This window comes from Coregonus clupeaformis, chromosome 35, assembly GCF_020615455.1.
Source record: "Coregonus clupeaformis isolate EN_2021a chromosome 35, ASM2061545v1, whole genome shotgun sequence".
Classification (NCBI taxonomy): domain Eukaryota; kingdom Metazoa; phylum Chordata; class Actinopteri; order Salmoniformes; family Salmonidae; genus Coregonus; species Coregonus clupeaformis.
In genome coordinates, this window is record NC_059226.1 from 4151367 (window position 1) to 4178463 (window position 27097).

A 27097-nucleotide genomic window follows, 5' to 3' on the forward strand; every position below is an offset into this window, starting at 1 on the left:
TCATGCTTTTTTGGTTACTACATGATTCCATATGTGTTATTTCATAGTTTTGATGTCTTCAATATTATTCTACAATGTAAAAAAGAGTAAAAATAAAGAAAAACCCTTGAATGATAGTTTATATCATTGGAGCAATAATTGACTATTGATATGAAAGTGGATTGAAAAGTCTAAAATATAGTTAAAACACTTGATTGATTCACCATCTTTTTCAGGACAGGAAAGTATTCTGCAGTCTTGGCTCTCTGTGCTCAAAGTGACCAATATCACAGGTGCATGGGTTTCAAATATGTAGACTAAGTCAGATGACAGATGGGGTAGCTGGACTAAGATGACAGAAAACCTTCCCACTGTCGACTTCAAAAGGCCCCAAAACTGAGGCTCAAATAGCAAAAATAATATGCTCTATTTAAGCGTCACCCTTTGCAAGAAAGGAAGGATACATGTTTAGCTACTTACAGTGGCTTGCGAAAGTATTCACCCCCCTTGGCATTTTTCCTGTTTTGTTGCCTTACAACCTGGAATTAAAAAGGGATTTTTTGGGGGTTTGTATCATATGATTTACACAACATGCCTACCACTTTGAAGATGCAAAATATGTATTACTGTGAAACAAACAAGAAATAAGACAAAAAAACAGAACTTGAGCATGCATAACTATTCACCCAAATTTGGAGTATTTTGTGTATGGTCCATTACATGAAATCCAAATAAAAATCCATTTAAATTACAGGTTGTAATGCAACAAAATAGGAAAAACGCGAAGGGGGATGAATACTTTTGCAAGGCACTGTGTGCTTCCTTCCTTCGCGATCGACAGTGTGCCGGTTGTTTCTCGTCTTTCATCTGAAATAGTGTATTATTTGGCCGGGTCAGGATCAGCCCAGATTTACTGCAATAAACAAAGGTCAATGTCTAACACATAGATCTCAAATCCCCTGTGCAATTATTGAGCTGTAGCCCAAATCAGTATTGCTGTTTTGGCAGCCACTCCAGCCATTCCTCAATCTCTTGGTAGGTATTCTGACATTTATATGGAGAATGATGAGCAGGGTGCCAGATCCTTTTTTACAAGCAGTAATTTTTATTTTATTTGGTATACAGTAAAATCCCAGGTGACGTTAATGGGTTGAAGAGGCTATTTTTTTCTGTTGCCAGAGGAGATGGGAGGAGGGCGTGGTGATGATGTCACTGTGATGAGGTCACATCCTGGAGATGGGGTTGATGCCCAGGATGTCAAAGCCTTTGGCCATGATGGCAGCAGTGGCGTCACACAGGAGCATCCTCCACATGTTTACTTTTACCACCTCACCTGTCGAGAGAGAGACAGGACAGCGAGAGACAGAGACAGAGAGATGGGTCAACACATAGATCGGAGGTCATTTCAATCCAATCAAATTACACAAAATCACGTCCCAATAACAGAGCAGTCACAAAATCAATGTTCACGATTCAACGATCCAAGGGGCAGATTGCTACACGGTGAGGAGATCCAATAGAAATTAAGCCAGAGAGAGAGGGCAAATTAAACAGACGGGTCATTATAAGACATTAATGTAATTGACAAACAATACCATTTCCCATTCATTTACACTAACAAATCATCTGTTATCGTCGTATTAGAGTAATTCAAGCACTTGGTAATGTCCACGCCATTGTCATCCAATGATATATATCCCAGTTGGCTCCTTTAAAACCAATTTAGCAAAGGATGACAAAAGCAAAGATAGGGTGTTATTGAGAAACACCCATAGACTAGTCATGAAAGACTTGCATTGGTTTGTAGACTAGCATTTGTATGGCTAAAACTCAAATTGGCCTTCATTGTTACTATGGGTGGAAAACAGGCTGACATTCAGAATGTAATTCTTTAGAGTCTAAGACGTTGGGGGAGGGGAGGTGCTAAACTGACATATGGAATTGTTTTAAGATGGTCATACTATGGATCATTTAGCTATTTGATTTTGAATTTTAGGACCCCTTTAGGAATAAAAAAATATAAAAAAATGTTTTGATAAAATATTGATGTTGGCCTTTACTACTAAAGCCCATAGAAACGCATTGAATAACACATTCATAAATGGCAAAAGGTACAGTCAAAGAATAAATCATAAGAAACAAGGTTTTGAAGTGTCTGTCCTAAATCTAGGATATATAAAATATATAAATATATTTTTTTATACACATATTTAATCCGGAACCGGTTACCTTCAGACGAGTGCTGTGACACTTGGGGGGGTCGTGAGAACACCATAGTGAGTCTCCCCTTTCCATAGAGTGGTCATAATGGTCTGTAGGTCAAACCGTTCGGACGCTACAGTTTTCGTGAGAAGACCCATTTTTGGGATGTCTCATGGTCTGACAAACACCGCTCTAGCTCTGCCACCTTTCACCGCAGACGCGGAAGTGCGACACTGGCGGATGCGGTGGATTGAGATGCAGCCAATGCAAAATAACATATCTCTAGCTTAAACTAACAGATTTTGATCTGGATTTTTTTTGTTATGTAACTTAGATTAACGCACCGGTGTGCCAATCGACTCTAGGGGGTTTATGTGCTGTTGTGGCCTATAATTCACACTCAATTTGGTTGCAAGGAGGGCTAACTTGGGCGCTAACTCGGGAGCAGCACGTTAAGCTAACACTCTGTGGTATGCTAAACCCTAGGTAAGTAGGACTTAGCATTAGCGAAGCGGCCCACCGTAGGGTAAATGCTTACAGATGCGAGTGGATGGGCTAACAACGTCACTTGCTCTCTGACACCTCTGACTGGAGTTGTTTGTGAGTGTCCCTCCCAATGGGCAATTTAGGATTATTTGAGACCAGCAGAAGTCTGGGGCTGTGCATGACAGCAACTACCGAATGGCAAAGCCAAGAAATATCTCTGATTTTAAGAGTACTCCTAACAGGGATATGTAGAACCAGCATTTAGTATGGACCATTGGATGGATGGATGTATGGATGAATGGAGACAGACAGACCAACTAATAGACGGATAGATAAAGATGGACAACTTTCTCAGTCTCCATCACCCCAGTGTCTCTGCCCTACCTGTCTGGCGGTCTTTCTCAATACAGTAGCAGCTGTCGTAGAACTCTGTGAAGGTTGTGGCCAGCTCATACAGGTAGTCACACAGCGTGTGGAGCAGCAGGTCATCCAGGATCTTCTGGAGGATCTCAGGGAAGCGCAAGAGACACTTGCCCAGCTTCCACTCCTTGTCGTGCTCCAGGAGCACCTCCGTGGTCTCTGCTGCTTTACGGAGCGCTGCCTCGTCGATGTTAGCCAGCCGGGCTATGGACCTGCAGACAGAGACACAGGAGGGGAAGGGGTATGAATTGGAGTAGGATATGGCAGACCAGTTCTATTTTATAAAGCGTACCTACATTGTGATTACATTGTAACTAGGCAGGTTATCACATGATTATAGCAATATGTGTTAGGTGGGACTACAATTGACAAATCCCAGGTGATGCTGCAGGTCCAGATAGTTCAGTTGGTTGGAGCATAATCTCTTGTGGACAGTTTCTCGTGGACAGATGAAATCTGTCAAGGCTCACATAGAATTATGTGATTACGAGCAGCAGTAGTTCCTGGTTTTGGGTTTGAATCATTGATTATTTGGACGAATCAGGATGCGGCGAAGGCGGTGCTTAAACTGGGGCAGTGATTTTCAAGCTCGTGTGAAGATAATAAACGGTTTCCACTAGATTCCAGAGCCCACAAAGTCAAAATTGGTTAGATGATAAAAATTCATGAAAACAAAGATGTCCTTTTTGGCCACGATAAACATGGGTGAAATTAGCGGAAGGGAGTTCAATTTGCGAGGGAGGAGACTTTGCTTCCTTCCTTTGCACAAAGGTAATCATAATTGTTAATGGTATTTCCCCCCAGAAGTAAAATACGAAATGACAGACTTTCGCGAGATAATTTTACTTCTGGGTAACCGAGATTAGTTGGAGCATGATGCCGGCTATCAAAAGAGACTATATCTGATCCTGACTGGGACTGACAGTGAATCAAATGATCCCAGAACAATGCCATTGTGTTCTTTGGCTATCTCCAACCGCAGATCTACAAGATGAGCAGCATTCAGGGTTTCAAACCCAATGCTCAAACAAGCGTGTGTAACCCCAGTTCCCCTCCACAGCAGGAGCCACCGCCATCTGTGAGTGCTCTATTGACTTAGTGTGTGACCATCGACCACCCTGAACAAGACTGCTTTTTCCCCCTCCACCCATGTGCAGATAAATGGAGACTGAGACTGGGGGCGTGGCCACTCTGGGCCAATACCACTAGGGGACTGCAAGGGTCCTTCACCTGATGCGGGTGAAGGCGTAGAGGAGGTAGGCGGCCGTGTTGCCCCGGTCGTCCAGCATCTTGTCGAAGGAGAACACGTAGTCGTTTATGCGGTTGTGCGATAGGTCGGCGTACTTGATGCAGCCGAACGCCACCGAGCGCTGGGCCTTGGTCAGATCCTCCGTGCTCAGCACCTGGGGCAGAAAGACATCATATGATCAGAGTTACAGCCAATCAGGCATGTGTTCAGTCACTGGACATCTGATATGGGTCACAACTTGTTTGTGTGTGTCACAAGAGTTCTGGGACAAGTTCAAGTACTGTACTGTACTGCTATAAGTCTGACCTGTCATTCTGACATTCATGTCGAGTCAAATACCCTGTTCGGTATGGACAGGCTCACAAGTACCTAGAGAGAGTGGGGATGTGTGTGGATTGTGTTAGTATTTGTATGTATAGGATTTGTGTGCTTGAGTGTTTTGTGCAGGGCGGGTGTATTTGAATGGGACAAACAGGTGGCAGGGTTGGGCACGTGGCCAGCCCCGTGGTGCCAACGATGCTACGTAGGGGCCTGGAGAAAAACGGGCTGGGGGAGTACGCTTCCTGCGCTAACAAAATAAAAAGATCTCAGAATAGATCTGAATTGGCTCCCTCAGCCGGCGTTTGCTTAATTGATTACGCCCTAGGGAGCAGCGCAATTATACACCCACTAACTTTTCCGCATAATTTAATGCAGCGTGTGTAACTTTAGATATCCTTGACAATTATAGGCTTAGCAGAAACACATCAGCCAAACCCCACTTCAGAGGACCTCTTCTTGCTTCATAGACACACACACAAGTAATAGGATCAGAAAAAAAGAGGCGGACTGCGATTTGCAGGCAGACAGCTACGCCAGGTGGAAGGAGCATGCGTTTCTGTATCCCAACGAGCCTTTAGAACACAAAGATTAGAGAGAGGCATCGTTCACAGTGCTGTGTTCAACGCAGGAGACAATCTGCAACAGCAGTAGCTGTTTGTTCTCTGTTTAAAACTCCAAATGGACTCACTGTGGGGCTTCAGTAAAGACTTCACACAGCCAGGCTGGTTTCACACTCATTAGTAAGATGACTGTTCAGGCTGTAGTAATGACGTGTTCTACACTCTCCCGTTAGTGTTTGGGTGGGTGCGTGTGGATACCCTGCAGTTTCGTCCCAGCCAAGTACTATCAACTATCACACCTGATTTGCCCTCGACAAAGAGTTGAAGAGTTTATGGCTATGTAGTATTGTTGGAAAGACAGGCAGCATCCATTCTTCACCTTGTCCCTGTCCTTCTCCTTGAGTTTGTCCATGGACCTCTTCAGGCCTTCGTCCAGCAGGTCCATCAGCCTCACCGTGTCCCCGGAGCGAGTCTTAAACTTCTTTCTGTGGACAAACAGACAAAGACAACACTCAGGCCCTGTTAAAATCCATCTCAAAAACACATCCTTCCTTCCTTCACCAGTAATCTAACATAACTGGATCTGCGACAACTAAGTAGTGTTCCACTTACATGGCTCTATCCAATCATGTTCAATTAATGAAATCATGTTAAATTAGTGATCATGAGAAATGATGTGTGCTTTTCCACTTTCCCGTATTGGACTGTGAACAGCGTTCAACAGTGCTTCAGCTCCCTCCCAGCCTATAGTGAAGTACTAGGCGCTAACCACCACTTAGTTTGCTCCTCTCACCTCCCCTACAGCCTCTTACGACCAACAACCCATTCTCTGCCTGTGTTTGATGTTTTATTAATGCACTAGGTGATATTATCTGCTGGTTAACGAGACTCCTAGTAGCCATACACAACAAGATGATGCGCGACCAATGGGCCAATAGAGCAAATGAATGGACAAATAAAAGCTAAGTGTGCTAATTCAATAGGCTGATGAGGCCACAAGCGGGTGGGTGTTCTCTTGGACGGCCCAGTACAGTATACTGAGCTATGAACACTAAATTAGGCATGTGTCTGTGATTGTTGGAGTATGCCAATCTGGGTCGCATTCATTAGGCACCAAATGGAAGAAAACGTACTGAAACAGGAGGTGCACCCTGGACTTGTCCAATAAGAAGCACTCATTTTCATTTTCTGTTGCAAACTGTTTTAAAACTGTTTTGTTGTTGTGTGCCCTAGCGAATAGGACCCTGGAAAAACGAACTTCAGTAATTTGTAGATACTCACTTGTCCTCTCCCAGCACCACTCCGAAACCAGCGTGCTCCACTCGTGTCACATTGGGGTCGTACCAGCCAATCATCTGAGCCGCTGCAAACACTAGCTGGAAGTGGGTGCCCTGTTGTGAAAAAAACAGACATACGCATAATAAACTACAGCCAAAAAAATAAATACAAATAAAACGAGTATTGGACACCAGTTAAATGTTTAGACAGAGTTTGACAGGCTAATAGTGACGGTTGCAAAACATTGCAAGTAAGCCTCATGATTTTGCATGTATGATCCATTCCAGTAGAAACTTCTGCAGCATAAAAATTACGGTGAACACTCAGACAAGCCAATGCTTGTGGTGTTGAACTACAGTGAGTGAGCAGTACTCTGGAGTCCCCTACTCACGGCTGTCTCTGACAGCGTCTTTCTTCTCACAGAGAAACCAAGACACAGACGGCTGACCCCAAGTGGATTACATTTTCAGCAGGTGACACCATTGGTGTCAAAGCCAGGACCTCAGAGGCACAACAGAGGTAGCATGGTCCCAGATCTGTTGGTCCCTAATGCTGTCATTGTCAAAGCCAAACATGTATGGCATGACAATGAGTAGGCATGATAGCACAAACAGACTGGCACTCAGGCCTCCCTCCACACCCTTCTCACCTGGCCGCTGTCCGTCACGTAAATGATGATGTCTGCCTTCTCGTCAAAGATACGGTGGCGCAGGGCGGCCAGGTCTGATGTGTCGTAGGTGTAGCCACCGTCAGACTTCACCACTGTCAGGGGGATCTGCTGGCCCGGGGCAAACACTATCTTACGACCCTCGTCCATCTCCACCAGGCCTGGAGGGAGGGAGTGAAAGAGAGTGAGTGATTGAGCGAGCGAGAAAGAGGAGAAAATGACTGGGAGTATTGCTGAGACAACAGTGCCCCCTTCTGGTCACATAGGCCAACTACAGCAAACTGCACAGTACAGCAACCAACCTGAGGCGAAGAGTACATGATGTCCTTCTAGCTCAATATGAATAAGCTGAATATCAACTGAATGACAACGTAAAGCTATCTTTGTTTTGATTGATTTAAACTGAATGACCTTTGGCCTCAAACTCTTTGACCACGGCGGTCATCTTCTCCTGGTAGAAGGACTCTCCTCTCTCGATGATCTGAATGTCCAGACAGTTGTAGATCTTCTGGAATTCTACGAGAGACAAAGACAAGAGTTGGTGGGTAAATCTCTGTTAGAGTACAGTAGCAACATCAGGGGGAAATCAACACTAAACACATTGCATGTCTTTGGATGAGACTTGAGAAAGTGAAGTCACTCGATCAGGGGAAAAAATAGATAAAAGGATGGAGCAACCTAATTGCCCTTCCTCAGCTGTGTCTCCGTGGGCACTGCTGGCTGATAAAGGCATTGGGAACATTGTCTCTCTCTCTCGCTCTCCCTCCCTCCTCCTCCTCCTCTCTCTCCCTGTCTGTCACGTCAAGGTTTAAATCCTCCCAGAGATCGCACACAGTATGGAGAGCTGTGACCTGTCAGAGCTCCGACGCCTCAGGCTTGCCATGACCTTTATCACACACACACGCTCACACACAAAGTCCAATTAAACAGAACTGACAATAGAGCAGTCACCCTGAAAACTAGTGGCAAGAACCTCATCACCCCATGTGAACATTCCATTTTGAAGATTTTAAAAACTCCATGGTGCTGATGAACATCTCAAACTCCAATATGCCCAATGCCACAACTTTATCTGGGTGTCTGATTGTGACCTTTCATTCAAACCTGAACTACTGTAGCCTATATCTTAATTTTTGTGAATGTACTTCTGCTAAATAATGTTATCTTTAGGGCCCTAGTTATCTTTGACTCTTCACAGTACTTGGCATAAGGTCTAACTACCCCTAGATCAAATACTTTATTAGAATTGTTTAACTTTCATCATCCCTTCATCTATCCATTCATCCCACCCACCATTCCTGGAAACGTCACAGATGAGGTTCCATCCTTTGATGAAGGCTGGGTCTTTGCTCTGCAGCTTGACCACACACTGGTAGGCCCTCTTCTTAAAGTCCTCCTCCTCATCAAAACGCTTCTTAGACTCCTGGTACACACAGACAGAGACAGACAGACAGACAGACAGACAGACAGACAGACAGACAGACAGACAGACAGACAGACAGACAGACAGACAGACAGACAGGGAGGGAGGAATCACTCATATCAGCAGGGGAGACAATAGTTAACATATCTGATGACGGCTAGTGAGGAACAGAATGTATTGTATGCCTAGGATAGTCTACACAACTCAAAAGTTGGCCAGAGGAAAGGACATGCCATTTCTGATGCCAAACCCTTTTTCTTGTCTTTTTTTTAACCCACCACCTCCATCTAGTGGTCAACTTTATAGAAAAAGCAGATGTTTTGGGTGGACTCACTTTGTAGAAGGCCTGCAGGTCTCCGATAGGAGGGGACACGGTTAGGTAGTTTGGGAACTTGTCTTGCAGGTGAGCGATGAGCATCCCAAACTGTGTGCCCCAGTCCCCTACGTGATTCAGCCTGGGGCACACAACACAAATAAATGCACAGTGATGACATGGTAAACCAAAACACACACAAAAGGATATACTGCAGAGCAGGGTGTCACATAAATAAACTAGCATACGGTGCAATGTGGGGGTGGCTCTGGCTCGGTTGGTATTAATTTGCCTTAGTCATGGTATATTAGTGACTGGCATTTGCTACAGCTGTTTAATAATGTACCACAAAAACTACACACAGTTGAAGTCGTAAGTTTACATACACTTAGGTTGGAGTCATTAAAACTTGTTTTTCAACCACTCCACACATTTCTTGGTAACAAACTATAGTTTTGGCAAGTTGGTTAGGACATCTACTTTGTGCATGACACAAGTACTTTTTCCAACAATTGTTTACAGATAGATTATTTCACTTATAATTCACTGTATCACAATTCCAGTGGGTCAGAAGTTTACATACACTAAGTTGACTGTGCCTTTAAATAGATTGGAAAATTCCAGAAAATGATGTCATGGCTTTAGAAGCTTCTGATAGGCTAATTTACATAATTTGAGTCAATTAGAGGTGTACCTGTGGATGTATTTCAAGGCCTACCTTCAAACTCAGTGCCTCTTTGCTTGACATCATGGGAAAATCAAAAGAAATCAGCCAAGACCTCAGAAAAAAATTATTGTAGACCTCCACAAGTCTGGTTCATCCTTGGGAGCAATTTCCAAACGCCTGAAGGTACCATGTTCATCTGTACAAACAATAGTACGCAAGTATAAACACCATGGGACCATGCAGCCATCATACCGCTCAGGAAGGAGATGCGTTCTGTCTCCTAGATATGAACGTACTTTGGTGCGAAAAGTGCAAATCAATCCCAGAACAGCAGCAAAGGACCTTGTGAAGATGCTGGAGGAAACAGGTACAAAAGTTACTATATCCACAGTAAAACGAGTCCTATATCGACATAACCTGAAAGGCCACTCAGCAAGGAAGAAGACACTGCTCCAAAACCACCATAAAAAAGCCAGACTACGGTTTGCAACTGCACATGGGGACAAAGATCGTACTTTTTGGAGAAATGTCCTCTGGTCTGATGAAACAAAAATAGAACTGTTTGGCCATAATGACCATTGTTATGTTTGGAGGAAAAAGGGGGTTGCTTGCAAGCCGAAGAACACCATCCCAACCGTGAAGCACAGGGATGGCAGCATCATGCTGTGGGGGTGCTTTGCTGCAGGAGGGACTGGTGCACTTCACAAAATAGATGGCATCATGAGGAAGTAAAATGATGTGGATATATTGAAGCAACATCTCAAGACATCAGTCAGGAAGTTAAAGCTTGGTCGCAAATGGGTCTTCCAAATGGACAATGACCCCAAGCATACTTCCAAAGTTGTGGCAAAATGGCTTAAGGACAACAAAGTCAAGGTATTGGAGTGGCCATCACAAAGCCCTGACCTCAATCCTATAGAAAATGTGTGGGCAGAACTGAAAAAGCGTGTGCGAGCAAGGAGGCCTACAAACCTGACTCAGTTACACCAGCTCTGTCAGGAGGAATGGGCCAAAATTCACCCAACTTTATTGTGGGAAGCTTGTGGAAGGCTACCAGAAAAGTTTGTCCGAAGTTAAACAATTTAAAGGCAATACTACCAAATACTAATTGAGTGTATGTAAACTTCAGACCCACTGGGAATGTGATGAAAGAATTAAAAGCTGAAAGAAATAATTATCTCTACTATTATTCTGACATTTCACATTCTTAAAATAAAGTGGTGATCCTAACTGACCTAAGACAGCGAATGTTTACTAGGATTAAATGTCAGGAATTGTGAAAAACAGAGTTTAAATGTATTTGGCTAAGGTGTATGTAAACTTACGACTTCAACTGTACATTCATAGGTTATTGTTTAGGTACTGTTTCATTCCTATTTTACCATGTACTTTAAGTAAACACCTGGTCATTTCTGTACCATAAAATAAAGTGATACCAGTACACTTCAAAAAGAAACTAAATGTGTATGTTTGTCATATTTTGACTGATGTACTAACCTCAAGACGTTGTAGCCCAGGAACTCAAAGAGACGACACATGCTGTCCCCGATGATTGTGGAGCGCAGGTGACCTACGTGCATCTCCTTGGCGATGTTTGGAGATGAGAAGTCCACAACCACCTAGAAAACAAACACACATCCACAGAAGATTCATCCACTGGTTTCCGTGGGACATATCAGATTCAAGCACATTTAAAAATGGAAAAGGGCAGCGGTTGGGTCTGTAAAAGCAGGACGTTTGCCAACCTTCTTCTTGCTCGCTAAGGGAGGAGGTCGGACACCGTTGAGTAGCAGGTTGGTCAGCAGTTTGGACACAAATGATCTCTTAAGCTGAACATTGATGAACCCTGAGAGCACAAAAAGCAATGTAACACCCCTCAGTTCATTGAGCACATGACTCTAATCAATTAAGCTAGAATCCTTAGTTGCTGCATCCATTTTCGGACTTAGAAATTAATGATATATACCCATTGATTATTGAAGAATATAAATGCCTCATGAGCTCAAACTGTCATACCCCATCAGAACCCAAAATAAGCTTGCTTTGCTCCAATGTCAGTCCTTGCATCTATAGCTCAGTCTATGAATTAGTGGTCACATTTCTCCAGGCCCATCCCTCAGCTTTGTTTTTGTTTCAACGAAGGACTCTAGCTTAAATATTGTATGAGGGCAAAAACCTGGTCCAGCAATTTCTGTCTTCTCAATGAGCTCATTGTCAGGAATGTTCTGCAGAATCTTCTCAGCGATCTCCCTAGGGTTAACTTTCAGGCCCTTTGATTTCATCATCTGAAACACAACAAGTCCAAAACAATTACACTCCCATTTCATTCACCCCCTAACAGCTCAAATGAAAGTTGTGCTGTTGATATTTAGGCTATACGCAAAACAATCTCAGAAAGAGCAATAGATACAGACTGAAAGAAAGAGTTACAGTGGGAGAGAGATCGGAGGAACAGAGACGCAACACAAACACATATGAAAACAGGTAACAAAAGAACAAAAGAAGAGTAAGTGAAAAAGAGAAAGAGATTCAGAGAGAAGAAGAGTCAGAGAATAAGATCCATCAGTGTTCTAGTCCCACCTGGGCCATGGCCATAGCGCTGTTACACTGGTAGTCCCCAAACTTTGCCTGCTGGTTGGGGGTGACGGTCAGGGGAGGGTTCTCCAGGTCGGGGCAGGCCTCCCGGATGGCCTCCCCAAAGATCTCCTGCAGACGCTGGTTGATGTTCATCATGGTCTTACTGCACTGGCTTCTCTCCTCTTGCAGACTCTAAGATAGGGAAAATAGACAGAGCACTTCAATACAATGTATAGAGGACAACCTATAGATAGCAACCCAGCATTTCTCCTCTCCTCCTACAGAATCTTTGGGGGAGAGAGACAGCCCTTCAGTAGAACTTACAGAGCAACTCAGCCTCTCTGTCTCTTCTGACCACTAATGAAAGAGGACATAACAGGTGAAACTAAGCATTTAGTCAGCTCCTTTGATTGTCTGATGGCGCCGGAGAAGATGGCTGCCGTTTTACAGCCCTCTAACCAATTGTACTATTATGTGTGTTTTTTCGTGTTATTTGTAATTTATTCTGTACATAATGTTTCTGCCACCATCTCTTATGACCAAAAAGAGCTTCTGGATATCAGGACAGCGATTACTCACCTCGTATTGGACGACGATTTTTTCTTCAACGAGTCGGACGCGAAGGATATTCTACAGACACCCGACAAGGCCCAAATCCCAGTCATTCGCATGAGAAAGAGACAGATATCGTGGACGTAGGCCGGGGTGCCTTGTAAGGTTTCGACAGCGAGCGAGTAAAACTGCCTCTTCCATCAATCCTATTAGCCAATGTTCAATCATTTGAGAACAAATTGGATGACCTAAGACTAAGGTTATCCTACCAATGGGACATTAAAAACTGTAATATCTTATGTTTCACCGAGTCGTGGCTGAACGACGAAATGGATAACATACAGCTAGCGGGCTATACGCTACATCGGCAGGATAGAACAGCTGACCCCGGTAAGACAAGGGGTGGCGGTCTGTGTATATTTGTAAACAACAGCTGGTGCATAAAATCGAATACTAAGGAAGTCTCGAGTTTTTGCTCGCCTGAGGTAGAGTATCTCATGATAAGCTGTAGTCCACACTATTTACCAAGGGAGTTTTCATCTATATTTTTTGTAGCTGTCTACCTACCCCCACAAACCGATGCTGGCACTAAGATTGCACTCAATGAGCTGTATAAGGCCATAAGCAGACAGGAAAACGCTCATCCAGATGCAGCGCTCCTAGTGGCCGGGGACTTTAATGCAGGGAAACTTAAATCCGTTCTGCCTAATTTCTACCAGCATGTTAAATGTGCAACCAGAGGAGAAAAAAAACTCCACCTTTACTCCAAACACAGAGACGCATACAAAGCTCTCCCTCGCCCTCCATTTGGCAAATCTGACCATAACTCTATCCTCCTAATTCCTGCTTATAAGCAAAAACTAAAGCAGGAAGTACCAGTGACTCGGTTAATAAAAAAAGTTGTCAGATGACGCAGATGCTAAGCTACAGGACTGTTTTGCTAGCACAGACTGGAATATGTTCCGGGATTCTTCAGATAGCATTGAGGAGTACACCACATCAGTCACCGGCTTCATCAATAAGTGCATCGATGACGTTGTCCCCACAGTGACCGTTCGTACATACCCCAACCAGAAGCCATGGATTACAGGCAACATCGGCACTGAGCTAAAGGTAGAGCTGCCGCTTTCAAGGAGCGGGACTCTAACCCGGAAGCTTATAAGAAATCCCACTATGCCCTCCGACGAACCATCAAACAGGCAAAGAGTCAATACTAAGACTAAGATTGAATCGTACTATTCTGGCTCTGACGCTCGTCGGATGTGGCAGGGCTTGAAAACTATTACAGACTACAAAGGGAAGCACAGCCGTGAACTGCCCAGTGACACAAGCCTACCAGATGAGCTAAATCACTTCTATGCTCGCTTCGAGGCAAGCAACACTGAAGCATGCATGAGAGCATCAACTGTTCCGGATAACTATGTGATCACGCTATCCGTAGCCGATGTGAGTAAGACTTTTAAGCAGGTCAACATTCACAAGGCCGTAGGGACAGACGGATTACCGGGACGTGTACTCCGAGCATGTGCTGACCAACTGGCAAGTGTCTTCACTGACATTTTCAACATGTCCCTGACTGAGTCTGTAATACCAACATGTTTCAAGCAGACCACCATAGTCCCTGTGCCCAAGGACACTAAGATAACCTGCCTAAATGACCACCGACCCGTAGCACTCACGTCTGTAGCCATGAAGTGCTTTGAAAGGCTGGTCATGGCTCACATCAACACCATTATCCCAGAAACCCTAGACCCACTCCAATTTGCATACCGCCCCAACAGATCCACAGATGATGCAATCTCTATTGCACTCCACACTGCCCTTTCCCACCTGGACAAGAGGAACACCTACGTGAGAATGCTATTCATTGACTACAGCTCAGCTTTGAACACCATAGTGCCCTCAAAGCTCATCACTAAGCTAAGGATCCTGGGACTAAACACCTCCCTCTGCAACTGGATCCTGGACATCCTGACGGGCTGCCCCCAGGTGGTAAGGGTAGGTAACAACACATATGCCACGCTGATCCTCAACACGGGGGCCCCTCAGGGGTGCGTGCTCAGTCCCCTCCTGTACTCCCTGTTCACCCATGACTGCATGGCCAGGCACGACTCCAACACCATAATTAAGTTTGCCGACGACACAACAGTGGTAGGACTGATCACCGACAACGATGAGACAGCCTATAGGGAGGAGGTCAGAGACCTGGCTGTGTGGTGCCAGGATAACAACCTCTCCCTCAACGTGATCAAGACAAAGGAGATGATTGTGGACTACAGGAAAAAAAGAGGACTGAGCACGCCCCCATTCTCATCGACGGGGCTGTAGTGGAACAGGTTGAGAGCTTCAAGTTCCTTGGTGTCCACATCACCAACAAACTATCATGGTCCAAACACACCAAGACAGTCATGAAGAGGGCACGACAAAACCTATTCCCCCTCAGGAGACTGAAAAGATTTGGCATGGGTCCTCAGATCCTCAAAAAGTTCTACAGCTGCACCATCGAGAGCATCCTGACTGGTTGCATCACCGCCTGGTATGGCAACTGCTCGGCCTCCGACCGCAAGGCACTACAGAGGGTAGTGCGTACAGCCCAGTACATCACTGGGGTCAAGCTTCCTGCCATCCAGGACCTCTATACCAGGCGGTGTCTGAGGAAGGCCATAAAAATTATCAAAGACTCCAGCCACCCTAGTCATAGACTGTTCTCTCTGCTACCGCACGGCAAGCGGTACCGGAGCTCCAAGTCTAGGTCCAAAAGGCTTCTCAACAGCTTCTACCCCCAAGCCATAAGACTCCTGAACAGCTAATCATGGCTACCCGGACTATTTGCATAGTCACTTTAACTCTACCCACATGTACATATGACCTCAATTACCTCGACTAGCCGGTGCCCCCACACATTGACTCTGTACCGGTACCCCACTGTATATAAACTCCCTACTGCTATTTTATTTTACTGCTGCTCTTTAGCTATTTGCTTTTATTTTTTCTTAATTAACACTTTATTTTACATTTTTCTTTTAAAAAACTGCATTGTTGGTTAAGGGCTTGTAAGTAAGCATTTCACTATAATGTCTACACCTGTTGTATTCTGCGCATGTGGCAAATAACATTTGATTTGATTTGTATGTGAATTAACAAGAAAGATAGCTCAATCTCATAACATTAATGTAGCCAGAGTGGCTTGTGGAAGTTCCTACAAGTGATCACTCACCCTTTTGAGGACATTGAGGCGGTATTTGAGCTTCACGTTCTCCTCTTTCAGCCCATCCAGGTGTGAGGACAAGCCCAGGTTCTGTGGGTTCTTCAGGCTCTCGATCTCTGCAGTGAGGGAATGGATCTCCAGCTCCTAAACGGAGAAAGGGTTCACTGTCAAGAAAATGTTGGTTGAGGTACAATGTATGACAATATTCAGGACTTTGACTCATAAACTAAGCTTTAGCTACTGATATCAGCACAGATTGAGGAAATCAGATGTCACACCCATCAGAACAAAACTGAAACCTTCAGCTAGCTAAGTTTGCTAGCAAATAATTGTCTACTACAGTATAATGTCGATATATGATGAATGATAGCTAGCTAAATGTCTAGATGGGAAGGGCCGCACACTGCATCTTCCTTCATCATCAACATCAATGAAGGTGTTTTCAAGACAACTGGGAACTCGGAGAAGAAAAAAAAACACTAGGTCAAATCATGACGTCAGTGATCTTCAGGTCGAAAGTCAGAGCTCTAGAAAGATGCCCGAGTTCCCGACTTTCAATTCCGAGTTGGATGACCGTTCAATACATTTTTCCCAATCGGATCTTTTTTCGAGTTGGCAGTTGTTTTGAACGCGGCATTAGTGACAGCTGACTTACCGGTCACCTGTCCAGTGGTGTAAAATACTTATGTAAAAATACTTAACTACATTTTAGCAGACGCGCTTATCCAGAGCGACTTACAGTTAGTGAGTGCATACATTTTTCATACTGTCCCCCCGTGGGAAACGAACCCACAACCCTGACGTTGCAAGCGCCATGCTCTACCAACTGAGCTACAAGACAGCCTACTACTTAAGTAGTTTTTTGGGTATCTGTACTTTACTATTTATATATTTGACAACTTTTACTTTATTACATTCCTAAAGAAAATAATGTACTTTTTACTCCATACATTTTCCCTGACACACAAAAGTACTCCTTTCATTTTGAATGCTTAGCAGGGCAGAAAAATTGTCCAATTCACGCACTTATCAAGAACACCGTTGGTCATCCCTACTACCTCTGATCTGGCAGACTCACTAAACACACATGCTTCGTTTGTAAATAATGTATTTGTGTTGGAGTGTGCCCCTGCCTATCCGTAAATTGTTAAAACAATTAAATGGTGCTGTCTGGCTTGCTTAATATAAGGAATTTGAAATTATTTATACTTTTACTTTCGATACTTAAGTATATTTTCGCAATTACATTTACTTTTGATACTTAAGTATATTTAAAACCAAATACTTTTAGACTTTTACTCAAGTAGCTAGTATTTTACTGGGTGACTTCCACTTTTACTTGAGTCATTTTCTATTAAGGTATTTGTTTTACTTCTACTCAAGTATGGTAATTGGGTACTTTTTCCACCACTGCATCTGTCTTTTCCCCACACACACACACAAACACTGACTGACTGGCTAAGATAACACTTAGACTTAACTCAAGAGCGTCTGCTAAATGACGTAAATGTAATAGCACATTTCAAGGCAGCTAGTAAGCTGCTGCAATATTTACAAGCAAGTTAGCTAGCTAGCTGCCTTGCCACACATTACGTCAGCAACGAGCCCACATGTCCATGTTAGCCGTAACGTTAGCGGAGCTACACTTGCTTAATTTCAGTGCATTCTTGCAAATCAAGAGATATTCGTAAAGTATCAGATCTGACCTGCTGTTGAAGTCGGGACGTGTATTCAGACACAGGATCTCCCATTTTCGGTACAAGTATAGAACAATAAGTTAGCGTTTGCTTCTGTTGCTAAATGAGTTTTAAGGATGTGACTTGAACCCGGCAGCTTAGATGAGGAAGAGGTAATGAAGTTAAATGTCGGAAATTTCATTTACCGCCCTCGTGTGGGGTACCCAATGTACTACCACAGACGAATAGGTAGGTACTACTGCCATAACGTTATGCTTGAACTTTATAACATAGCAACATTTTATTGCTACTTATTGCAGTTTAGTTTTTTGTCAAAGCGTTTGTCAAAATTCAGTGCTCTGCAAATTACCTTCATTGACATTAAATACACCACAGATACACAAAATAGAGGGGAAAGCACAGGCAAGAGTAGAACAAAAGAAATCATGTTTATTTGTGAAACTACAAAACATTTTTTTTTGTGCTGGTGAAATATTTACAATTCTGGTTGACAGTACAGTGTCCATGATAAAATTCACAGCTTTCAGGAGTCTCACTATAAAGGAAACCAACAGCACACCCAAATCACAAAGTGCAATAAATACCATGCTGTATTTCTCAAACCATCTCCATACACATACCAGGCTCATTGCCATCCTTAATACAACAGAACAAATAATAATAATAATAATAAAACAAAAATGCATTTTAACTTCAAAACAATAATTATATCACCACCTACATGAAGACAAATCATTCATGACCAGCATCAGTTTCTGACATGATTTTCTGATTACTCGAAGCAAGACCTACTACATAATTTGTTTCTGATGAAATTGACTTTTCAACAATATACATGCCGGGTGGTGTTATAGAAGTACATTTGAGCCTTTAGTCAATCGTGACTAGCTTCAGTTAATCACATTGTACTGTTCCATCCAGACACAGTGTAATCCAATCAGAAGTCCTAATGTAAGACCTCTCTGTTCCCTCTCTCTATACTGGAGTAAATCGTGATTTCATTTTAAGTAAACAGTTCACATTCAAATGCAAACAGTACACATTATTTGAGGCAACAAATAATGGATGGTGACCACAATTTCAACTCCGGTTAAAATCATATTTAATCTAAACGGCACACTGTCCAAAGGATCCATTCACAGTATACAGTTAATGTCCGATTCCAGTAGAATAGATTGTTGTGCCATGAACAGTGAGTTTCCTTTACAGTGGTGAAGTGCAACATTGTACAGTTTGTAATATTCTAAAGGATGGAAATGGTCCAAAGGAGAAAAAAACTAATATTTTTGTAACATTATATTTCAAACTAAATTAAACTGTGTGTTGGTGTTCAATTTGCAAGGGGTCTCTAGCTAATTGTGTATGACAGAGGCTATAAAGACATCGCACTAACCTAGAGAGGGCGCAAGAATGCAACCCATATTATATCAAGTTGAGGGACTAAGACAGTGTGTTCCTGTTTGCGCCTGTGTGATTAACTACACCTTTAAAACAGAAAAGTGAAACAAAATGACAACATAGAGATTGACAGTGGAGTATCACAATAACCCAAGAAACATTCTTTATCACTAGCTAAAGCTCACAGGTCCAGTTTTTTATGAAAAGAGTGCACATCAAGGTAAAAGACAACCAGTAAGGAAGTAAGGAAAGGGTAGATGAAAAAAGTATAGTAGGAATGAAACGCTGTATCTGATCTAACATTATTAGTATGGGGTGGAGTAGAAAATCCTTTCTGATGTTCAAATCAGGGTATCATTTTATATGCAGAGTATGAAACATGGAATGTATTCATCAAACTACAAGGCAATGTCAACTGGGCTGAGACACTGGACACCAGTGAGTTCTGCTCATCATTTGCAGAATGTTAGAGCCAATTCATGCCCATTCAAACAAGGTAATGTGCTATTACATCAATTCAGTTCCTGGGCCACTCAGGTGTCATCAACACTGAAGGTGACTGAGGAAGGGAATGTGATTAATTCCACTCTGACTCCTTTCCACATTCAGAGTCATTGTGCTCATTCTATGGCCATATTCAATAAACGTGAACCTGTTTGTTTCAATGTCATCCAGACCTTTGTGGATTGGGCAAATCGCTACAGCACCACAGTGGTATTAGCCTAGTGTTGAATTGAGCTTTATGTCATCTCTGACTACATCAGATATTGGGGTGCTACGTATGTATGGTGTTAAACAGTGTTCCATTGAGAGGGAAAGAAGCTAGCTATGTTTCTGTAGAAAATAAGGTTACATTTCTGGCTTCTCCAATATGAGTAGAATGTAATTCAGGCCTTATATAATAGGTATCACAATCATGCTTGGTCAACACCAAAAAAGGCCTGTGTGAGTAGGATTTGTTAAAGAGCATCTCAAATCTCCAAAACACTCCAGACATTTGCATCTGTGTTGAATATGTGAACAGGGGCCCTTGCCAATGTATATATCCCCTTATGATCAACCCTCCAAACTCACATCAAACACATCTCTATCATCTCAAATGCCATCCAAGTGTTTACAGGGAGTGAGTAGCAAGCTGACTGTTCTGCTTGTCCAGATCACCCACCCTGTAGTTTCCAGTGGCCTAGTTATAAACAGCTCTCATTTCTCCCTGTAGATCCACTAACACATTTCACTTCTTCTTCATCACATTTCATTAACACAGACGCAGGCACTATGAGTCGCCTGTGAAGATCACCGACATGATCAATCGCTACACAGAGACACATATGTGCTCATGACTCTACCACTGACACAGAGAGCAGTGTTGAAAGCCAGTGTTGCCAGGCAAGGCACCATGCAGGACTTCGTCATGTCTTCTAACAGAGAGAAGGCAACATGGCTGGTTTAAGCAGCTCCATATGGTGCTAGTAGTGTAGCCTGGTTCCACATCTGTTTGTGCTGTCTCGCCAACTCCTGTGGTCATTGATGTGACAATGCTCCATGCAGGATGGATACAGAGACCGACCTCATATTATTGATCTCTCTATGTACCAAAGCTTTGTCAGTTTGCTACAAGAGTCCCTAGTACAGCCCCAGACTGGGAGGGAAGAGGCTCTTTGGAAGGGGGCTCATTGACAAATAACCCAGTACAACGCAGGTAGTGTGATAAGGAAAGGTTCACATAGAAAGTACATTTGAGAGATGCAAAAAATGCGAACAGAAGAACAATTGGGATACTGTTTGTATGGTTCTTCAGAATGTCCAGTTACAAGGAATTTAAGGGAGGGGGGTAAAAGGGATGATAGCGGGAAAAATGATCAGACTTTAGGTTAAGATATATATACTGAACAAAAATATAAACGCAGCATGTAAATTTTGGTCCCATGTTTCATGAGCTGAAATAAAAGATCACAGACATTTTCCATACGCACAAAAAGCTTATTTCTCTCAAATTTTGTGCACACATTTGTTTACATCCCTGTTAGTGAGCATTTCTCCTTTGCCACGATAATCCATCCACCTGACAGGTGTGGCATATCAAGAAGCTGGTTAAACAGCATGATCATTAAAAGGTGCACCTTGTGCTGGGGACAATAAAAGGCCACTCTAAAATGTGCAGTTTTGTCACACAAAACACAATGCCACAGATGTCTCAAGTTGAGAGAGCGTGCAATTGGCATGCTGACTGCAGGAATGTCCACCAGAGCTGTTGTCAGAGAATTGAATGTTCATTTCTCTACCAAATGCCGCCTCAGTCGTTTTAGAGAATTTCGCAGTATTTCCAACCGGCCTCACAACCGCAGACCACATGTAACTACGTCAGCCCAGGTCCTCCACATCCGGCTTCTTCACCTGCGGGATCGTCTGAGACCAGCCACCAGGACAGCTGATGAAACTGAGGAGTATTTCTGTCTGTAATAAAGCCCTTTTGTGGGGAAAAAACAAATTCTGATTGGCTGGGCCTGGCTTCCCAGTGGCAGCGCCCCTGCCCAGTCATGTGAAATCCATAGATTAGGGCCTAATTAATTTATTTCAATTGATTGATTACCTTTTATGAACTGTAACTCAGTCAAATCTTTGAAATTGTTGCATGTTGCGTTTATATTTTTGTTCAGTATACTTGGGAGTTCTCAGTTGCTCCATGGTTTTTGGATCACTTCACTTGGGTTTTGACTCATACAATAAATGTGGAGTTTATCGTCAGCAATGATCTTCATCAAATGCAAATTAATGATATTCAAATGCACTTCTTTTGTTTTTCACAATCATAATGTGCTTCGTTAAACGGTGATTCAACAATCAATCCAGGCCGGAGAGGAGCACTCCTCCCACTTCTTCAACCCCATCACGCTCTTTTTTAGATTCCTATTTTAAAGTGCACAAACTATCCGATAAACTACCTGAGTATTAGAGAGAGTTAGTGCAGTTCCTACACAATGCTGAGAGATAGTGTGTGCACCAGTGAGAGTCACTACAAGAGCCATGTACAATACAGTATAGATGGCCTGACTGGTAATACATACACAGATGCCATATACAGTATACAGTGTGTGCAGTAATAGGAGAACACAATGCCACTAGGGACAGACAGCCGGTTACAGTATACTGTACAACAAACCACTCATCCGGTCATAGTACACCATCATACAATCAGAATGTTGACTTTGTAGATGTGTTGTGCTATAAATAATGTTGAAGTAAAGTACCTCTGGAGGTCTATATACACATCTTAGATTACAGCGAGTAAGTGGTCCTGGCTAATGAAAATAACAGCATTTGTCATCTCTATATTTTCATATTTCACACAGAAAGCACTGGTGTGGTATTGGAATGACGATTTTACCGTAAAACATGTAAAGATAGCTACCAACATCCACTTATTAGTAACAGTAAAATAATGCTACAGAGAGTGGAGAAGAAAAAAAAAATGCTCTAGTTGCTAATAACAAAAACTATAAAGAGCAACTGAGAAAAAAAAAAGAAAAGTGTTTTAAAAATGTGATGTTTTTTCCTATACATTATTATTCTCCATTCTTCATAATACCACCATAAGTCTGTGTCAGAGTAATCTCCTTGGAAACAGCAGTTAAGACTGGAATACTTTAAATGCGCTACACGTCATCGGCAGGCAGATCGGGGATGTTGGTCTTTGCTCGAGTGAAGAAGGCCATCTTCTCTCTGAAATCAGAAGAGTTTCTATCTTCACATGAGCCTAAAAAACACAACTAACCTCCCCTTCTATACAGTGAACAGAACATATCTTTCTTTTGAATGGTGGGCTATGTGCAGTGCTTGACTTGGGCATGAGATCACCAGAGCTGAGTACCGGCACCTCAAATGTTCTACTGCTTGAGGTCCTGTTCCCCTTATAGAATATTAGCTCAAAAGTATTGTGGAGCTCCTGCACCTAAACATTACTGGCACCCAACATGATTACCGGTCCTATTTCAGCCCAAGTCAAGCACTGGCTATGTGTTCACTGAGGCAAACGTCTTTCAGTCACTTCAGAGCCAGGGTCATTCCATCCCAGTCCACTCAGAAGGACAAGCACTGGTCCACATCATAGCCATTTTCCCCATTCAAAATTCCATATCATCTTACATTCCTAGACTAACTGGCATATAAATGGAATGGACCACAAATTGTACTTCATCCAACTGGACCTAATGAGACCTTGTGAGAGAAGCTAAATACAATTTACACATTGACATTCATCCAATACATGGGGAACAAGATATGGCTTAATGGATCAACTCCTCTTACAGGAGGTATGTTACACTGCACTGTTGCTGTAATGTAATGTATTCTACTGTACTGACCTGAAGGACTGGACCTCTGGCACCTCTTTCCTGCTCTGGCCTCGGATCTTGTGGACGTCCTTGGCCGCAGCGCGCATCATCTTCTCCACCCTCTGCTCCTGCAGCTGCTCCTCACGGGTCTGCAGACACAACACCACCACACAGATGCTTAGAGAGAAGCTGGAACATAGGCTTAAACAACTCCTCCTGGCCAGTCAACAGCTAGAACAGCATTTAACCCCTCTCTTCATATTTCACAGGTGTGTATTGGAACAACGATGTATAATGAAATCTAAATGTATAACTACTAGGTGAGAGCATCCTATCTGTCTCAAAGTGTTTTTATGAACTGGCAGCCTATTCCCTGTATATAGTGCACTACTGCACTAGAGGATGCAATTCTAGAGGCACCCAAAAACGTTTTGTGACAGACCGATTGTTGCGGGGGGTCAGTGTCTCTCCCTCTCCCACCTGTTTCTCAGCCTGTCTGAGCAGCATGCGGAAGCGCTCGTCGTCCTGCACCCAGGTGGGGAGGTCTCTGGTGCCCTGCTGCCGGGCCCTCTCCAGCTGCTCCTTGAGCTCCCTGAGGACTCGCAGCTCCTGGGCCAGCCGCGTGTGGCGAGTCCTGGACACCTGCAGGTCCAGCTCCAGGTCCAGACTGGTCCGCAGCAGCCCGTCCAGGCCCCGCATCGGCACCGGGGGCTGGGGGGAGGAGAGGAGGGAGAGGAAGAAGATGGAAACGGTGAGTTTATGATTGATACATTACAGACACTCTCTCTCAGACATGAACACACATGTCTTTCTCTTCCTCACACACATAGGGAGGTACAGGGAGACAGAGCAGCCATTTCCCAGTGGCCCCCTCTCCTCTCCCGTCCCCTCCCCTCCTTTCCTCTCACAGCAGGCAGGCAGACAGATATGTCCTGGACATAGATCAGTCCTGGTCCCAGCATTAATAGAGGCCAGAGAATGTCAGGCCACATTAACAATTCAACCAGCCATTAAATATTAAGACTCACTTTTACTGAAGGCCGGGTCTCTGGTTTAGGGAACCAAAAATGTAAATGTCTCTCTTTGAGAATATCTAATAATGTGGCCACAGCTTGAGACTTGACTGCACTATTAGACTGTCAATAACCAGAACAGTGGGAACAGAGCATAGCACTGGAATTGATAGAGCGAGACTGAACAGGAAGAAAATGTGCTTGTTATACTGAGAACCTTGGCTAACAGAGACAGAAAATGAAAGTTAAATGGGTATTTATAGCGTAAAAACATAGAACGACAGAAAGTATCTCTATGGTGGGATAGGTACTAAGTGGGTAGTGTCTACCTTCTTCATGCGCATGCTGCGTCTCTCTGATGCGTTCCTGATGAATGGAGACTTCTTAGACAGAGTGGAGCTGTCGCTGTCACTGCGGTTGATCTGATGATCACATAGTAGAAAGGCAAAAACAAACAGAATTCAGAAGGTTAGAACAAAAACGGCAAGAATGACAGCTTTTGTTGGGTTAAGGATGCTTTGCAAAGCTCAACTGAAAACAGTAGTCAAAGTGAACTGTATTTTTTATCTTATCCAGAGCAAACTTACACTATATATACAAAAGTATGTGGATTTGGCTGTTTCAGCCACACCTGTTGCTGACAGGTGTATAAAATCGAGCACACTGCCATGCAATCTCCATAGACAAACATTGGCAGTAGAATGGCCTTACTGAAGAGCTCAGTGACTTTCAACATGGCACCGTCATAGGATGCCACCTTTCCAACAAGTCAGCCCTGCTAAAGCTGCCCCGTCAACTGTAAGTGCTGTTATTGTGAATTGGAAACGTCTAGGAGCAACAACAGCTCAGCAGCAAAGTGGTAGGCCACACAAGCTAACAGAACGGGACCGCCGAGTGCTGAAGCGCGATGCACGTAAAAATAATTTGTTCTCTGTTGCAACACTCACCACAAAGTTCCAAACTGCCTCTGGAAGCAACGTCAGCACAAGAGCTGTTCGTCTGGAGCTTCATGAAATGGGTTTCCATGACCGAGCAGCCGCACACAAGCCTAAGATCACCATGTACAATGCCAAGCGTCGGCTGGAGTGGTGTAAAGCTCGCCGCCATTGGACTCTGGAGCAGTGAAAATGCGTTCTCTGGAGTGATGAATCACGCTTCACCATCTGGCAGTCCGACGGATGAATCTGGGTTTGGCGGATGCCAGGAGAACGCTACCTGCCCCAATGCATAGTGCCAACTGGAAAGTTTGGTGGAGGAGGAATAATGGTCTGGGGCTGTTTTTCATGGTTCGGGCTAGGCCCCTTAGTTCCAGTGAAGGGAAATCTTAACGCTACAGCATACAATGACATTCTAGACGATTCTGTGCTTCCAACTTTGTGGCAACAGTATGGGGAAAGCCCTTTCCTGTTTCAGCATGACAATGCCCCCGTGCACAAAGCGAGGTCCATACAGAAATGGCTTGTCGAGATCGGTGCGGAAGAACTGGCCTACACAGAGCCCTGACCTCAACCCCATCGAACATCTTTGGGATGAATTGGAACGGCGACTGCGAGCCAGGCCTAATCGCTCAACATCAGTGCACGACTTAACTAATGCTCTTGTGGCTGAATGGAAGCAAGTCCCCGCAGCAATGTTCCAACATCTAGTGGAAAGCCTTCCCAGAAGAGTGGAGGCGGTTGTAGCAGCAAAGGGGGACCAACTCCATATTAATGCCCATGATTTTGGAATGAGATGTTTGACGAGCAGGTGTCCACATACTTTTGGTAATGTAGTGTATAATAAGGGCAATTAAAAAAAAATAATAATTGGCTTTGCATTTGACTAAGTTATTATTAAATTTTTTTCATTTTAGCAGACGCTCTTATCCAGAGCGACTTACAGTTAGTGAGTGCATATATTTTCATACTGGCCCCCCTGTGGGAAACGAACCCACAACCCTGACGTTGCAAGCGCCATGCTCTACCAACTGAGCTACAGGGGATAGAGTAGATACAGTATGTACTAATGTAAATCTATATCTAGTATAGATATGCACTAGTATATTCTAGATATGTACTAAATATGTCCATGACGAGTGTGTTTGCTCACCCGGCAGATGTACTGGCTCTGGGGCCCAGGGGAGAAGGTCTTGGAGCGGATGATGGTGTTTCCCCGGATAAAGGGGTTCTGCTGGGGCACATCGCGGGGTCGATGCTCCTTGGGCCGGACCACCGAGGAGGCAGCACGGTGGTGGTGGAGGCCGGTACTGGTCTCCTTGTTCACCTGGGGACAGAGCACGAGATCAGTCATTTCACATAGTCAAGCTTGGCTTACACATTTACTGTTATGTTCAGTTACAACTGTGATCATGCCAGTCACAGTCATGTCTTAGTTACAGCACATTTTGAGTCTGCATATTAAGGAGTTTGTAGAACTGTTGAGTTTGAAACAAATGAACATACATGTTGTTTTCACACAAATACTTAACATCCTCTGTAAATAGGTAAAATACTGTAATTAAATCATATCAAATGAAATTGTATTCATTTATGCATATGGTATAGTTGATGGAGTCTCCACTTACCCTCTCCGTCATAGTTCCTGTTTGAGTAGGTTTGGCCGCCACCTTCTCTCCCTCCCATTGGCTGCTCTCGGGATATAACTCCTCCTCTTCCTCTAGAGGCTCCTCTACGTGGTTGTCTTCCTCGTCTTCAAATACATCTCCTTCCAGCGCTTCACTGTGCCTGTGGAGGGTTGAAACACCGTCAGACTGACTG

At 43.7% G+C, this 27097-nt stretch overlaps 2 protein-coding genes across 2 annotated transcripts in view; both read right to left on the bottom strand.

The window, feature by feature from the left end:
- Window positions 1-1061: 1061 nt before the first annotated feature.
- Window positions 1062-17763, bottom strand: LOC121550477 (arginine--tRNA ligase, cytoplasmic-like). The gene is made up of 15 exons (XM_041862745.2): window positions 17609-17763; window positions 15912-16046; window positions 12146-12334; window positions 11742-11850; window positions 11311-11411; window positions 11063-11184; window positions 8920-9040; window positions 8456-8585; window positions 7574-7678; window positions 7145-7323; window positions 6499-6608; window positions 5597-5702; window positions 4318-4490; window positions 3052-3299; window positions 1062-1312 (listed from the first exon to the last, which is right to left on the bottom strand). Exons 1-15 carry the CDS (start codon window positions 17651-17653, stop codon window positions 1203-1205), a joined length of 1983 nt encoding a protein of 660 aa, XP_041718679.1. The 5' UTR covers window positions 17654-17763; the 3' UTR covers window positions 1062-1202.
- A 3827-nt stretch (window positions 17764-21590) lies between these two features.
- The window catches only part of LOC121550642 (protein KIBRA-like), a 43015-nt gene continuing 37508 nt past the window's right edge, over window positions 21591-27097 (bottom strand). Inside the window, exons 17-22 of the mRNA XM_045210767.1 lie at window positions 26905-27064; window positions 26430-26603; window positions 24671-24763; window positions 23809-24039; window positions 23359-23477; window positions 21591-22717 (exon numbers count right to left, since the gene is read on the bottom strand). Of these exons, the coding sequence (XP_045066702.1) occupies window positions 22651-22717; window positions 23359-23477; window positions 23809-24039; window positions 24671-24763; window positions 26430-26603; window positions 26905-27064 (844 nt within the window). The 3' untranslated portion in view covers window positions 21591-22650. The remainder of the gene's footprint in view (window positions 22718-23358; window positions 23478-23808; window positions 24040-24670; window positions 24764-26429; window positions 26604-26904; window positions 27065-27097) is intronic.